This window comes from Quercus lobata, chromosome 9 (genome assembly GCF_001633185.2).
Source record: "Quercus lobata isolate SW786 chromosome 9, ValleyOak3.0 Primary Assembly, whole genome shotgun sequence".
Taxonomy (NCBI): domain Eukaryota; kingdom Viridiplantae; phylum Streptophyta; class Magnoliopsida; order Fagales; family Fagaceae; genus Quercus; species Quercus lobata.
Genome location: NC_044912.1, coordinates 37,425,197 through 37,439,680, shown reverse-complemented (window position 1 = coordinate 37,439,680; position 14,484 = coordinate 37,425,197). Strand labels below are relative to the sequence as shown.

At 34.8% G+C, this 14,484-nt stretch overlaps 3 protein-coding genes across 7 annotated transcripts; 1 reads left to right on the top strand and 2 right to left on the bottom strand.

Moving 5' to 3' along the window:
* Positions 1–1,605: 1,605 nt before the first annotated feature.
* Positions 1,606–5,338, bottom strand: LOC115962284. The gene is made up of 3 exons (XM_031081191.1): positions 4,803–5,338; positions 3,302–3,469; positions 1,606–2,195 (listed from the first exon to the last, which is right to left on the bottom strand). The coding sequence occupies exons 1-3, from the start codon at positions 5,253–5,255 to the stop codon at positions 1,989–1,991; spliced, it is 828 nt and encodes a 275-aa protein (XP_030937051.1). The 5' UTR covers positions 5,256–5,338; the 3' UTR covers positions 1,606–1,988.
* A 2,033-nt stretch (positions 5,339–7,371) lies between these two features.
* On the top strand, positions 7,372–10,729 carry LOC115959904 (peptidyl-prolyl cis-trans isomerase). The gene is made up of 7 exons (XM_031078564.1): positions 7,372–7,608; positions 8,289–8,510; positions 8,780–8,921; positions 9,057–9,145; positions 9,239–9,293; positions 9,478–9,563; positions 10,324–10,729. Exons 1-7 carry the CDS (start codon positions 7,546–7,548, stop codon positions 10,477–10,479), a joined length of 813 nt encoding a protein of 270 aa, XP_030934424.1. The 5' UTR covers positions 7,372–7,545; the 3' UTR covers positions 10,480–10,729.
* Positions 10,529–13,819, bottom strand: LOC115959903 (suppressor of disruption of TFIIS). Of its 5 annotated transcripts, none has more exons than XM_031078560.1 (8): positions 13,594–13,819; positions 12,799–12,864; positions 12,474–12,539; positions 12,272–12,369; positions 12,036–12,161; positions 11,648–11,941; positions 11,461–11,526; positions 10,529–11,029 (listed from the first exon to the last, which is right to left on the bottom strand). In XM_031078560.1, exons 2-8 carry the CDS (start codon positions 12,848–12,850, stop codon positions 10,877–10,879), a joined length of 855 nt encoding a protein of 284 aa, XP_030934420.1. In that variant the 5' UTR covers positions 12,851–12,864; positions 13,594–13,819; the 3' UTR covers positions 10,529–10,876. The 5 variants fall into 5 exon arrangements, with proteins under 5 accessions (XP_030934420.1, XP_030934421.1, XP_030934419.1 ...); XM_031078561.1 differs by lacking the exon at positions 13,594–13,819 and adding an exon at positions 13,386–13,505; XM_031078559.1 differs by lacking the exon at positions 13,594–13,819 and adding an exon at positions 13,273–13,362 and having other exon boundaries at positions 12,507–12,539.
* Positions 13,820–14,484: the final 665 nt, after the last annotated feature.

Below are 14,484 nucleotides of genomic sequence, written 5' to 3'. Positions count from 1 at the left end.
TTATTGATTGGTTTGTAAATCATGCTTATAGGGAAGTTGTTTCTGCTGACATAATATTGTCAAAAATGGGCCTTTTGTGTAAATATTAGGGCACTTTTATGTGATTTTTCATAGAAGTTGTTTCATCTTGTTTGATGATCACCATAAGTACATTGAGTGAATTGATCTTCTTCTTCTTCTTCTTCTTCTTTTTTTTCCTTTTTTTTTTTAATACAAGATATAAATTCTACTTTAACCTAATTTAAGTGTATATGTGTGTGAAGCTTCCTTCTGGAGACTTGAATCCCGACTTTTGCCCCCCCACACCTCACATGCACTTATACTTGTAGAGTGACTACCACACCAAAGGTGCACGGTGATGATTGAATTGATCTTCATTATAGCTGTCTAGTGCTTATTAATAATGAATTTAGATTGAACGCTCTTTTTTTTAGAAGAGATTGGGTGCTCATTTTGAAATATTTATCATGAGTGAGATGTTTTCATTTATGATATTAAATGTCTATTTGTTTCACCTTGGGGCATTTTTTTCTTGTCTATTTTCATGAAAGCTTTTGCTTTTTATTATTTTCTTGAATTTTAGAAAACATATTAAAAAATATCATGATTAGTTAAAACTTTGTAGAATAGTGACAAAAAAAAAACCCCATGATTATGCACAAAGGGTTTTTTTATTAATTAATGGAGGTTTATTCTTTTTTTCTTTTTTTTTTTTTTAATTTCCCCTCCCTCGTTGTTGTACATTGTAACTATCAAATTTTAACAAACAAACCCATCCTTTTCAAAAAAAAAAAAACCCATGATTATGCTCAAAGGGTTTTTTATTACATAATGGAGGTTTATTCTTTTTAGTTTTATAATCTCCAATCAATTGTATCTTAGTACATGAAATGGATGGTAACTATTTATTTACTGTGTGTGTGTGTGTGTTTTTTTATTTTTTTTTATTTTTTATTTTTTATGATGGTTTAATTTCTTTTATCTAAATGCTACTTTAGAAGGCAAATAGACAATGTTTGACTAACCATATCACTAGTCCACAACCGAAAGGAAAATGGTAAGAAACCCATATGATAGATAACTAGTGCGATTATGGGAAATGTCTCTCTTTTCCAATTCCAAATAGTTTCCATTTTTCCCCTCCCCATTCTATTTAACAGTACTCCTAAACAAGCTAAGGGTGGGTCTTGGAACTTTGTTCCCTTTTAAGCATGTAAACTGCTTCTGAAGAGGGTACATAGTCCATAACTGAACTGTGGCCAACTGTTGGGTCCTCCAGCCCAGCTCATGAGATACTTCCCCCCTTGACCTGGCTGTGAGTATTTCTAGTTGATGAGATAAAAGACTTTTGCCTTCTTCCTTCATTTATCTCAACCCTTAGATTAACCGTTCAATTGGACTTAGATTGAGTTCCTGACTCTCTCCCCTTTGAGGTGCAGTACAGTTCCAGTTGCACTTGGTGTGCAGACAACATAATTTTTCTTGGTACCAATTTGGAGAAAAGTTCCCCCAATCCACCATTTTTTTTTTTTTTTTGAGAAGGCTCAATCCACCATGTGATTGTACAAACGAATAGTACTTTTAATCACACAATTTATTTAATAGTCCTGTGACCTTTTAAAGTGTCTCAATGAATCATAAAGAAACACATATAGATAGAATTATAAATTGCCATGCAGTATGTTGAAAGATAGCACTCCAACCTGAAAAAATTTTACCTATGTGCAGGCTTCTCCGACAATGGATGGAGCACACAAAAATGTACTTCTGCTCAGCAAATTTATTATCCTACCCACCAAAATGCTCATTTGTTTTTTGTAACAAGTTACCCCCACACCCCAATGGGCCTCCCCCTGCCACCACCTTATGTATACACATATGCTAACATTATACTTGAGAATGATTACAAGCAACTGACAATTTTTCGAGCTATAAAATACACTTGGAAGAGGACATACTTACATAAAACAAATCAGAGGTCAATAATATTATTGAACACGCAGAGTGTTGTGAACTGTTCTTTGTGCTTCTTCTCGGATGCATGCAAGGTTCATTTTAATCTCCATGCACAGTCTACCCTCAACAAACTGAACTGGCAACCACAGCTTTGGCTTTACATCAACTAAGTAAGAAAGAGTTGTATACATTTTTTGGCCTGCCAAGGAATCACTATCTTCATTTCTTCCTCCATTGGACTGCATAACCCATTGATTGAAACAGTAAGCTCTTTGAATATGATACACATAATTCTATGTGAATTTGTCAATTTTGAACCTACATTAGAGAATAGGGATACAAATTCCATATGTATAACGCCATATTCATCTTACTTTGGCCATATATCATTTAAAACCTAGATCAATACTTAAGTGCTGAAGACCCTATATCAGTCCAGCCCAAACATGAATCAACATATCTTTTTATCTTTAAAAAAAAATCAAATTGATCATGTATAAGCACAATTGACTGGGGATCACGCCTTATGAAGCGGTCACTAGTTTGAATCTCCTTTCCCCCTCCCTTTGAGGCAAAACTTATTAAAAAATAAAAAGGCCTTAGAAACATAAGAGAAATTCATATGTAAATGAAAAATTCCAGGACTTATTATGAAGGAAACTTTGAGCTTGTATTAGTTATGGGTTGAGAGCAGGAATTTAACTCTATGAGATATAATCTTTTGTTGTTCCTGTTTTTGGTGATCATAGCCCCCATACCTATATTTTCTTGATTCAAAATTCTAAGTTAGAATGTATTATTCACCTGCTAAAGGCCAGCTATGATCTTTGACGAAATTCTGGGATATAAAAACAATGAAACCATATATTTTACACTGATAAAAAGATGTCTGCAACCTAGCCAGTGAATTTTGTTGGAGTCGTGTGCAAGTTTCGAAGTTAGGATGCAATCTTTCTTTTCTTCTTTCTTTCTTTCTTTTTAAGTAAGTTTTGGCCCTAAGGTGAGGGAGAAGGAGAGATTCAAACTAGTGGCCTCCAGTTTTCATGAGGCGTGGTCCCCAACATAGATCATAGCTGGCCTTTAGAAACTGTATAATAATTAATACATTCTAGCTTAAACAGTGTCCAATCTTTAACTTCTATAAACATTAGCTTTAAACAGAATGTTGAGATGTTTAGAAACAATTGCAAAACTTAAATAGAGAACAAGTGCCATATAATTAGCAAGCTAAACCATATGAGCAGCTATACATGCATGCATACACATGCTCGAGAACAACTAAAGAGACAAATTAACACAACTGACATAGAAGATGCCCAACAACATTAAATCAACAAAATATTACCTGTTCGATAGACCATTTTCCTTCAAATAGTTGAAAGTCTCCTTCAATCATCTTAAACTCAATATCACGCTTTTGACCAAAAGGAAGGCTTTCAAGTTCTCTTTCATAACAATCAACAATTCCTTTCGCATTAAATTTCAGCCCAAATGCCAAGTTTTGCTGTCCAATCTGTTTTAAAGGTTGTAATTGCACAGTAAGTAGGATCAAAGGCAAAAGGTCAGAACTAAACTTAGTGGAAAACTTGTTTCAAGATGAGGTCTGCAGTCTATGTCACATAACAATATCAATGTGTGGTAAAACAAGAGGCATAGGGTGATTTAGGAAAAAACATCGAGTGCATTGCACTTGAAATAACCCATGCTGACACAAAGAGGTAAACAATGGAAAACTTGTTTCAAGATAAGGTCTTCAGTCTATGTCACATAACAATATCAATGTGTGGTAAAAAATGAGACAGAGGGTGAATTAGGAGAAAATAATGAGTGCATTGCACTCGAAATAACCCATGCGAACACAAGGAGCTAGCACGCCAATTTGTTTAACATTGACTTGAGAATGAGAGCTACAATCAAGGACCTCAATCCTGAAACTCCAAATTTCAAACTCTTGGTTGGATCTAAAATTGCATACAGCCCCAAACATTCTCATTCCTCAGTCATCAACCATATGTGTCATCACTCAATAGTATCATCTTGCATACATTTAAACATTCATTAGATGAACTTATTGAAACAATTACATAATAGGCATCTATGTATTAAACTTCCCCAATATCGGAGCCCGAACAAACTTTCATACTTGCTGACAACCTTATGGCCAATGGTCAAAGTGCTTTATGATGTAGATTGTTCCCCCAAACCTTCATGCGTTCCATTGAAGACTAGTACTTCAAAACCTAACTATATATGTGTAGGTACTGCAAAGATTCAAGAATCAGTGTAGGGACCTGTTGGTAAGGTTTTGTTTCCTAAAATTCAAACGATTAGATGTAATTATTACTTTAAAGATCGAATTGGTATTTATCAACAAAGCTTATTTTGCACTAGGAATATTACAATGAAATTTGTCAACATTAATTTGTAATTATTAGAATTATGATTAAATTCACAATTTCCTGAAACCTTAAGTTTATGGGACAATTGGTAATTTACAATAGAATTAGAGGAATTGATCCATGTCTCTACTCTACTTATCATTTAAAATGTTAAAATTCGTTCCACTCATCAAAGGGGAAGTCTGGGCCCACATGCCAGAGTGAGTGTTAGAATTTATGATGAAATGATCAATTACAAATTTACACCCTTTCCTAAAAGTTTGAAATTTTGGAACGGTTGGTATTTATCATCAAAAAGTGGTGTCCACACTACCAATCAGCAAATTAGAGAAAATTTTTAGTCATAGCCTTTATGGGTGTACATTAAATCTAATAATGCAGTGTATCTTCTACTGTGAAATACTAAAGTTGTGTCTTCTACTAAGAAAAAGAGAATTGAAAAGGGACCTGGAAAAGTCGGGCGAAGTTGTCAGACTTCAGTAGCAATTGACAGACAGCAAGACCAGGAATGAAATCAGCCAATCTCTCATAATCAGTGAGAATGTTCCACACAGTTTGGAGAGGTGCGTCAATGTCAATTCTAGATCGAATTCTGCGACTATTGCTTTCAAGCTTCTCGATCTCAATGCATACACCATCCCCATATTCTAACCCGTTCTCTTCTTCTTCTTCAGCATCAGAATTTTCGTTGCCACCCAAGTCGAGGTTTGAACTTGAACTAGAAGAAGAGCAATACAGATGAGGTAGTAGGAACAATCTAGGGAGACATAGACTTGGGATTGGAGCAGAAGCAGAGTTGGTTGCAAGAATTAGATTAAGATTTCTTGGGTTATGATGATTTAAGAAGAGATGTGGGGAACAGAGTGAAGAGTCTAACGTTGTGGTTGGAAAAGCGCGCATATTCTGGTTCTGTTCTGTCCTCCTTCAGCAGCCACACAACAACATTTGACATATAACAATCACTCCTTGCCCATCCCAAAATTCTAATCCAATTCATTATCAACCAAAGCCTTTTTAACTTCTGGCTCAACCCAACCCAAACAACCCTACCCCAAAATAGATTTCTTTTTGGGGTAAAACTTAGGCATATTAATTAACTAACTAATTATGGGTGTAATAAATTAGTTTCTTTAATTAAATTCAAATACCTAGTTGCATGAAATTTAATTATCCTTGTAAATAATAGTAGTGGTTGTATTTGGTTGGTCAATGCAACTAAGTGCTTAAATTTAATTGGGGAATCTAATGTATTGCACCTAAGGTATTATATCCACTACCACACACCCTTAGGGCGATAATCACTCCATAAGTATAAGTGTTTGTGAGGTGTGGAGGGCAAAGGTTGAGGTTTAAGTTTTCAAGAGAAAGATTCACACGCATATACACTTAGATTAAATTAAAGTAGAAATTCTATCTTGTATATAAATAAATAAAAAGGTGTTATACCCATCTTTCCATTCTTTTATAATGTTTTACCTTGGGCAAAACTTAGATATGGTGCGCATAAAAATAATAATATTAACTTTAAACACACGGTTGCATTTATGAATAAAAATAATAATATTATCTTTTCTAAAGCAATTAAATTCGATATACTAATATGTTTGAATGTATTTAAGGACGCTATTGCAACATGCATGCCTAAGTCTTACCCAAAATTTATGCCAACTAGAATAAAAAATCATTCCCTTGATAATGTCTTTAGAACATTAGCATTGAGGATGTAAAATCTCCCAAATTGCTAAAATAGCCACTGAACATCTAAAAAAGAACTCCATTCGGGGATGTATTCCTAAATTTTTTTACAACCTGTGAATAGTAAGTTCTAAATATTCATGAGTTTGTAAACTAAAATAATATATTTTATTCAATTTTTCTTTCTCTCTCTCTCACTTTGTCTCACTCACTTTATATTTATATTATTATTTTGGTGGGATGGTTTATATTATTTTAATGAGTTGTATGTAAAAATAGAAACTAAGATGTTAGATGAGTTATAAAATGAAATTGTAAAATAAATAAAGTGATATCTAAGAAGGTAAAATAAAGATTTTTTTGCATACTCAAAATGCAAGTACTCTTAGATACCGTACCAAAAACCTAGAACAATTTTTGAAGAGCCAATCCCCCCCCCCCCCCCCAAAAACTTTCCTCGGGAACTGGAAGTCTTAAAGGCATGCTTTATGAAGTTTGTGTTATTTAATATTTAGTTTTTGGATTTAATGAAAGTTCCATTAAGCAAAAAAAAAAAAAAAAAAAAGGAAGTTCACTTGAATAGACTTTACAATGTACAAAAAACTAATAATAACTTCAAGGCCAAAACCATCACCTACAGCCTTTCACTAAACTTTTTATATATTTTTTTTAAAGAAAATGTAGAAATTTTTTTTTAGATAACCAAATTTAGAGTACATTATTTGTCAAGACTCAAAACAACAGTAAAGAGGACAATTCATCAAATCAAACATCATTCATATAATCTTCTTTCAACATGAGCAGCCATAAATCGTGCCACTTGATTGCCTTGTCGATACATCAAGGAGGCCTTTCACTATGCTTGGACCATTTTACAATTACATTTTCCTTTATATAGAGTATGCAAAGTTTAAGTGAGCTTAGAAAAAAAAAAATTCAATGTATAATTAGCCTAAGAATAATTATATTTATTTTTGAATTAAAATTATTTCCCCAGGTAGAGTTTTACTGCAATGAGATCACGAGTTCAGGTCTAAGAATCGACTTCTTCAAAACAAATTAGAGTAACATTGTGTACCATGCCCTCGTAAAAAGAGAAAAATTTGTACATTGGGTACCTAATTATTTCCAATATTTACATGGAGGTGTGGTGTGGGCTGTGGACCTATTGCGAGGAATTTGATGACCCCTTCGGAGGAATCAATGTGGGTTGGGCCGTCATGATGCAAATCCAACCGCGAGCACAAGGTGATCGAGTAACACAAGGCCTCCACCACCAAAACAAAAAGACAAAAAGCCAAGGCCGACCAATCCTAATCTCCAAAGTCCCCAACACAACAACCCATCTTCCACTCTCTAGTCTGTGTCTGTCTATCCTATTATTATTCCTATCCAGATTTGAGATTTCTACTCTACTCTTTTCTGAGAGAACAAAGATAGTCTTTTTGAGGCATTTCTTTCTGTAACTTTTTTACTAAACTATCAGTCAGCCCTTATGGCCTCTACAGTCTCAATGCAACTGGTGCACTGTCATGCCACTCTTCCTTCTCTTTTTCAGGTTCAGAACTCTACTTTTTTTCATCTCCCTATATCTCAATCCCAACTGGGCTTTTAGATTTTCAGTCAAATTTATAGTTTAACTGGTTTATCCAATCAATCTTGCTTTATGTTGCGTAGAATTTTTTTTTTTTTTTTTTTTTTTTTTTTTGCTTTGATACGTATGGTTGTTGAAAATTTTAATTTGAAATTTGTTAAATTTACTATGAAATGCACTTGTAACAAGCAATTGGGTTATTGCCCACTAACAGTTACAATACTATTAACATTACCTCCAAGTACAAATTACTATTTAGGCAAAATTGAGGCACAACTGCTTATTAGGTTCCTCAATTGAATTCAAACACATGATTATATTGATTTTAATTGTCCTTGGGAAAGATGACACTATTTGTGCTGTATTGGTCAATGCAGCCATGTGTTTGAATTTACTTGGGGAATCTGAGGTACCTTAGTTTTGTCTTTGCTATTCTCTTTCATACCATGCTAAAGCTAATTCTTTTGCTCATATCACCTTCCTCAGAGATTCAGACAGTACATAAAAGCACAATTTTGTTAATATTGTTTTTATTGTGACTATTAGGTTGCTTGCAAGAAAATGCAGGTTAATGCTTAATATTCACCCTTCTTTGTTGTTACACTTGCTAGTTTCTAACGTGAGCATTCTTTTCTTTTTATCAGGGTAGTCATGGACCAAATGTGAATAATGTGCATATGCCACATGTTGTATGCGGCTCTACAAGTTTGCACTCAGGCTACTCCCAAGCTCCACGTCTATGCTACCCTGCAACTGCAAGAGCATTGACTTCAAAATCTCACTCTGCCTCTAGTGTTTCTGTCATACAACTTTCAAGAGCACCTTCAATTAAGTACAAAAGAATGGTGTGCTACTCAATGGCAACTGTAAGTGTATGATTTAATCACCGTGCTTTTGGTACTTGTTAATGAGAATCTCCTCATCGTGTCTAAAACATTGGAAGAAAGATTTCTGCCAATAGAAACCAAAAATCTCATGATAGTGATAAAATTACATGTTTGAGAAGAAAATTTGCATTATTGATACTTTCTCATTTTTAACTCCTTATACATTGTTGTTATATGCATAGAATAGTTCCTATAATCCTCATTGCATTCAAAAATTTGGTTATCTTATAAATGTTATGTTATTTTAGGAACTAGAGCTGCAAGCGAAAGTGACAACCAAGGTCTTCTTTGACGTAGACATTGGGGGTGAACCTGTAGGTAGAATTGTAATGGGCCTATTTGGAGACGTTGTTCCAAAAACTGTTGAGAATTTTCGAGCCTTGTGCACAGGCAAGCTTTGTTCACATTAGTCCTAATTCTTTAGAAACATCGTGACTGCTGCCGCTGTTGTTGTTGTTGTTGTTGTTCTGATATAAATTGTATAATGGCGCACTTTGAAGATTAAATTGAAATATCTATATGTAGGAGAGAAAGGCTATGGCTACAAAGGATGTTCCTTTCACCGTATTATTAAAGATTTCATGATCCAGGGAGGGGACTTCACTGAAGGAGATGTGAGTTCTCTGAGTGTGTGTGTGTGTGGGTGTGTACCCGAAAGGTAGGTGCTTTAAAACTAAGCCAAAATTTAAGGTGTTTAATGGCTGCAGGGAACTGGAGGAATCAGCATCTATGGTTCTAAATTTGAAGATGAGAGCTTTGCATGTATGTCTTACTAGCACCTCAATGATAGCATTTTGCTTCAATAATGAGGAGCACTTCAAAATCTTCCTCCTCTATTGTCTTTATCTTGCTTCATAATATAAGGAATTCAGTTAGAGTTCTTGGGAAAGTATTTGAATGACAGTGACTATGGTACTGACTACTGACATTCAGGCATTAATTGCAGTGAAGCATGTAGGGCCTGGAGTTTTGAGCATGGCTAATGCAGGACCTGATACCAATGGGAGCCAATTTTTCATTTGCACAGTCAAGGTGAGATAGCTGCTGTAATCCTTTTCAATCGGTTTGATAGTATTTCTCATTGCATTCTTTTCACTTTTAAAACCAGTCATCATATATCACATGTAGTATTAGAAAATGTTACTTCAGTAATCTTTGAAGAACAAAATTTATCTCTTGAATACCTGGAAATTTTCTTTACCCCTAATTGACATTCTTATGGCAATGCTATTGAGGTGGCATGGCTCTTCACTAAGTTGAGTAATAAATCATTTTCAAATAAGAATATACAGAATTATGAGGTGAATTATGAATATACAGATAACAATATTCTTCAGCAAGATTGAACAGTGACATTTCTCCTCAATACTTCTCTAGCCTTACCTACCTCAAGGCAAGCCTGGACGCATGATCCGTACTGGCCTGCCAAAACACCTCATGGAAGAAGCCAAGAGTCTTTGACTGGATGGCTTCAACTAATAACACATTTAAATAAGAAAGTAGAATGATTGGAAAGTTTCAGGAGTTTTATTTATTAAATTACAACTGTGTCATTTCTGGTTGAAGGGTATTAACTTTTTACTGGTCCCCTAGCCTTTTTTTGTAAACACAAGTTTACCATGGTGACCATGTCTAGTCCATGTACTTGAATGTTTACTTATCTCATACCACCACCTGATCCTTCTGTATCACAGGCAATTAAAGTAGTTATACACAAGTCTCTGTTAGGTTAAGTTGGATCTCCATGACTCTAAACTCTTTATAGATAATGTCCTTAATTTGCTTTATGTAGACTCCTTGGTTGGACAATCGCCATGTTGTGTTTGGAAATGTTATTGATGGACTGGATGTTGTGAGAAAACTGGAATCCCAGGAGACAAGCAGGTCAGATAGTCCTCGCTTGCCATGCAGAATCATCAATTGTGGAGAGCTACCTGTAGGTGCCTGATTTATCTGCTGATGCACGATGTCCTAATTATCACTTTTTGTGACTGTGCAATTGATTTAGCAAAAAATACTATGTGTGAGATATTATTAATGTTAGCTGAGGAAATTTCGGATGATTTTATATAAGCTAGCAGTAGAGGAGCGTGTATTATGAGTAGGGTGGATCCAAATTTCAAATGCAAGGATTTGGCATGTGTTGTGGTCAACTAAATTGTTTCACTTACATGAATTCATAGGCAGTTCACATACCATTCTGTGGTGGCAACTAGGAGAATAAGATTTTTGTATTCATTGTTTCATAGATGTTGTATAATAAGCTAAACTTGACATAGGAATTTATCAGTGTTTTTATTTTACATTGCACGAGAATTAAACATAAATGTGTCGCCGGGGGGAAATTATGCCAGGGCAACAGTTGCAACTGCACTGGACTGAATAACTTGCCCGATCTGCTCTCCTTCACCTTCCCATATTTCAGGTAGTGCTTCCTTTATATTGTGGATGCTACTCAAGGCATGGTCAGCACCAGGAACCAATATTGAGCTCCCCACCTGCCATCAAAAATCTCACTTTCATTAAATTTGACCAAAGTCTATGTTATTTATTCCCTTATGGTCGTAGAGAAAAGCAGTCATTCATGCTAATAATGCATTGTTGATGTGAATCTAATCCAAGGCACCATCTCCCATCCTAACATGATTGATTCAATTGCCCTGCAACACGGTAAAAAATGCTGATAATAATGAAATATGTTGCCATCTGGAACATGAGCATATGAAGAAATCCTCACCTGTGCTGAGTTTGTTTTTATATTTGTACTCTTTCTCTAAGTATTATTTTTGTTTTCTGGGTGGGGGTTAACTTTATTATTGGGTTCCAAGATATGATTTTTAACGTTTTCTAGTTTTGTTTGTTTGGATTATTTAGTTAGGTAAGCTGCAAACTTGCAGTACTTTATACTACAACGCCACTCAAAACTTACTATAACAGTATGAAGTCCGGCTGCTTTTCCACTTGCAATGTTTCGAACACTGTCATCAAAGAAGATCTGAGAAAGGAATAGAAAATTTTTGTTACTCATTTCGGCAATGTTTAAAGCAACAAATAATGGTTTTAAAGTTGAGATAAATTTATCCCAAAAATAAACTGAGATGTGCATTGAATTTTACTGTTTTCTTTGGGTCAATGTTTGCTATCTGAATAGCAGCTTCAATAGCTTCCACAGAGGGTTTGCAGAGGATTCGTGACTTGGAGTTGAAACTTCCACCCTCAGTTAAACCTATACTATAGGATTCTGGCTCTGGGGCATCTCCTGAGAGGACTGAATTATCAACTGGCACATCAATGCACCCAACTGGTTCTTGGGGAGGGTTAAGTGTTTCAAAGCAAATGATGCCTTCAAAACAATCTTCCAAACCCAACCTGCTTAGAACTTGAGATACATGTGCTTTGTCAGTGAAGATCTGAAAAAACCAGTTCAAACAGCTTAGAATTACCAACATATTGCTGTCTTGTTTGTGAACATGAATGTGAAAGAGTAGAACAGTATTGACATACTATTTTACGCTGTGGCATGGAAAGTAGAAGATTCCTTAAAACTGGATCTGGCTTGAGGGCATCGTAGGGTAGTCTTCCATGGACATAAGCATGAAACTCGTCGTCATCGAATTCATAACCAAGAGCCTGAAGGGAAAGACTAAAATTTGTGAACTCCCAAGTATAAACAGAATAGAATAATTCAGGAAATTATTAATATTGACAGATAATTTTCAAGAAATCCATCTTTATTTTACCTTTAGACCGGCCATTGTTGTCCCATATTCCTTATACAATTCCAAGCACATCCTTGGTACTTCACTTTCATCCATGTGCAAATGTTGCAACATGTACTCTACAACAAATTTAAAAAAAAAAAATTTATCAATCTCCCTGTCATTGTAACTGTATTACCACCGTTGACACCATCATCATTATCATAAGTGTCAACAATCATACGCATTATATTCTTGCGACAAGCCAAGTTGATACCGGAGCTCATGGGATACAGAGTATCATCCATATCTGCAGAACATGTTGGGAACCCAAAGATCAATAACATTTACATATATAATTTATCATCTATGCTAACGATGTTTTCTAACATTAAATCATGAAGACTACATTATTTTGTCAAATTTCCAGTCTCTATCTCTAACTGGTTGATCAAACACAAAAATTTGCTCAGTTGGGTTTTTTATAAAATAGGGGACAGTAACATTTCATTATTAAAGCAATGCAATAGAACATTAAACTAAGTAGATTAAGTTGCATTACGACATACCGAAGAGCAAGCAGTCATATTTGGCTCCACTGCACCTCCTAACAGCGTCCATCTTCAAGAATATCTCTGCAAGAAAGTTTTATTTCTTTATGATTGTAGAACACAAGTACTTAAGAGGAGTTTGCTCAGAACAAATCCTACTCTATAAAAGCTGCCTTCCCTTCACATAACAAAGAGGAAATTTTGGAGTCAAAAACCTTAAAGGGTGAGGGGGTAACAGTTCTTTATCAAATCATTCTCTTAAAATTCTTGCAGGGATGAGCATATGGCCATATAAACAATCATATTCACTGTTTTTTACATTTGATATCCTTGATTTTGAGAATCATCAACTAGAACTAGTACGATCAAACCCATTCAAGCAAACAAGTTATAACTATGAAAGAAAGGAGAAGATGGAAGAATTCACAGTAAAAACCATGCAGAGAAAACAAATCAAATTTTTAAAAAAGAATAGAAAAAGAAAAGAAAGACCTGATGAAGCTGTCGAGAAGTGCAACAAATTAAGAGCAAAGGTACTCAGCAAAAAAGAGATTAAGAGCTTAGATAAAAGGTTCAAAGCTTCCATTTTATTTTTGAGTATATACCTTATCCTCTCCCAGATTATATAGGACAAAGATATTAAGCAAATTTCATGGAACATATGATGAAATCAATGCAAACTCATCAAAATTAACCACAACCATGCGGAAATGATCTCAAAACTTGTATTTGTTGAAGAAAACAATGAACAGAAAGCAAAAAAGATATCTTTTTTCTATATAAAGAACATAGTACAACATAATAAACCAATACCTTCAAATAATACAATGACTATAATTGCTCTGTCGCTTGATTCAATAATGACTTACACACGGCATATATATACTACAAATATGTGAGGAAGGTGCTGAGAGAGGTGACACTTGCAAAGTCTGAGGTGGTGAGCACAATTTATCTTTCTTTTAGTATAATTCTAAAGTGTTAAATGTGTTTAGAGTCATGACTCGTGTTGCTTTCGGTTACCAGTCATTTTCAACATTTGTCTATGATCTCATAGTCTCATGTCTCATCACAACCCACCTACTAGAGTTATAGGCTTCATTTCTTAAAATTCCTCTTACAGTATGACCCAATAACAAAAGATGAGTGCTTAGTGCACCATGACCAATAATTATGCGGAGCAGGGCTATTGGGTTTTTTTTTTTTTTTTTCATGGAATTAGGAATAGTCTAGATTGGCCTGCTGGCATCATGGAATCAAAGGATATATGAATGAGATTATGGATTACCTACAGTGGGAAATAAAGATGAGGTTTATTCTTTTCAATTTCCAAAGGTATTCGGAATAAAAGCATATTTCATAGCTATTTTCTTATCTTAGCAACGACATTATCATATGGCAAAAACTTGTTGCACACACCTTTACACACTCGCAAAAAAACAACTGAAATTGTGAGTTGAGTCACGATTTCCAGATGGAAATTAATTTCAGTTGCTTTTTTGCGTGTGATAAGGTGCGTACATTAACATGTAGTGTAATAAACACTACTCTTATCACATTGACACTGATTATTGCACACTAGCTCCTTAGTGTATATTGTTCATACACATCACGTATTTCATGTGTCAAGTGTGGAAATATGCACTTAAAAAATGTGAATAGCGCATTTTTTTTCTTTTTACATTCCTGGATGATACGATTCTC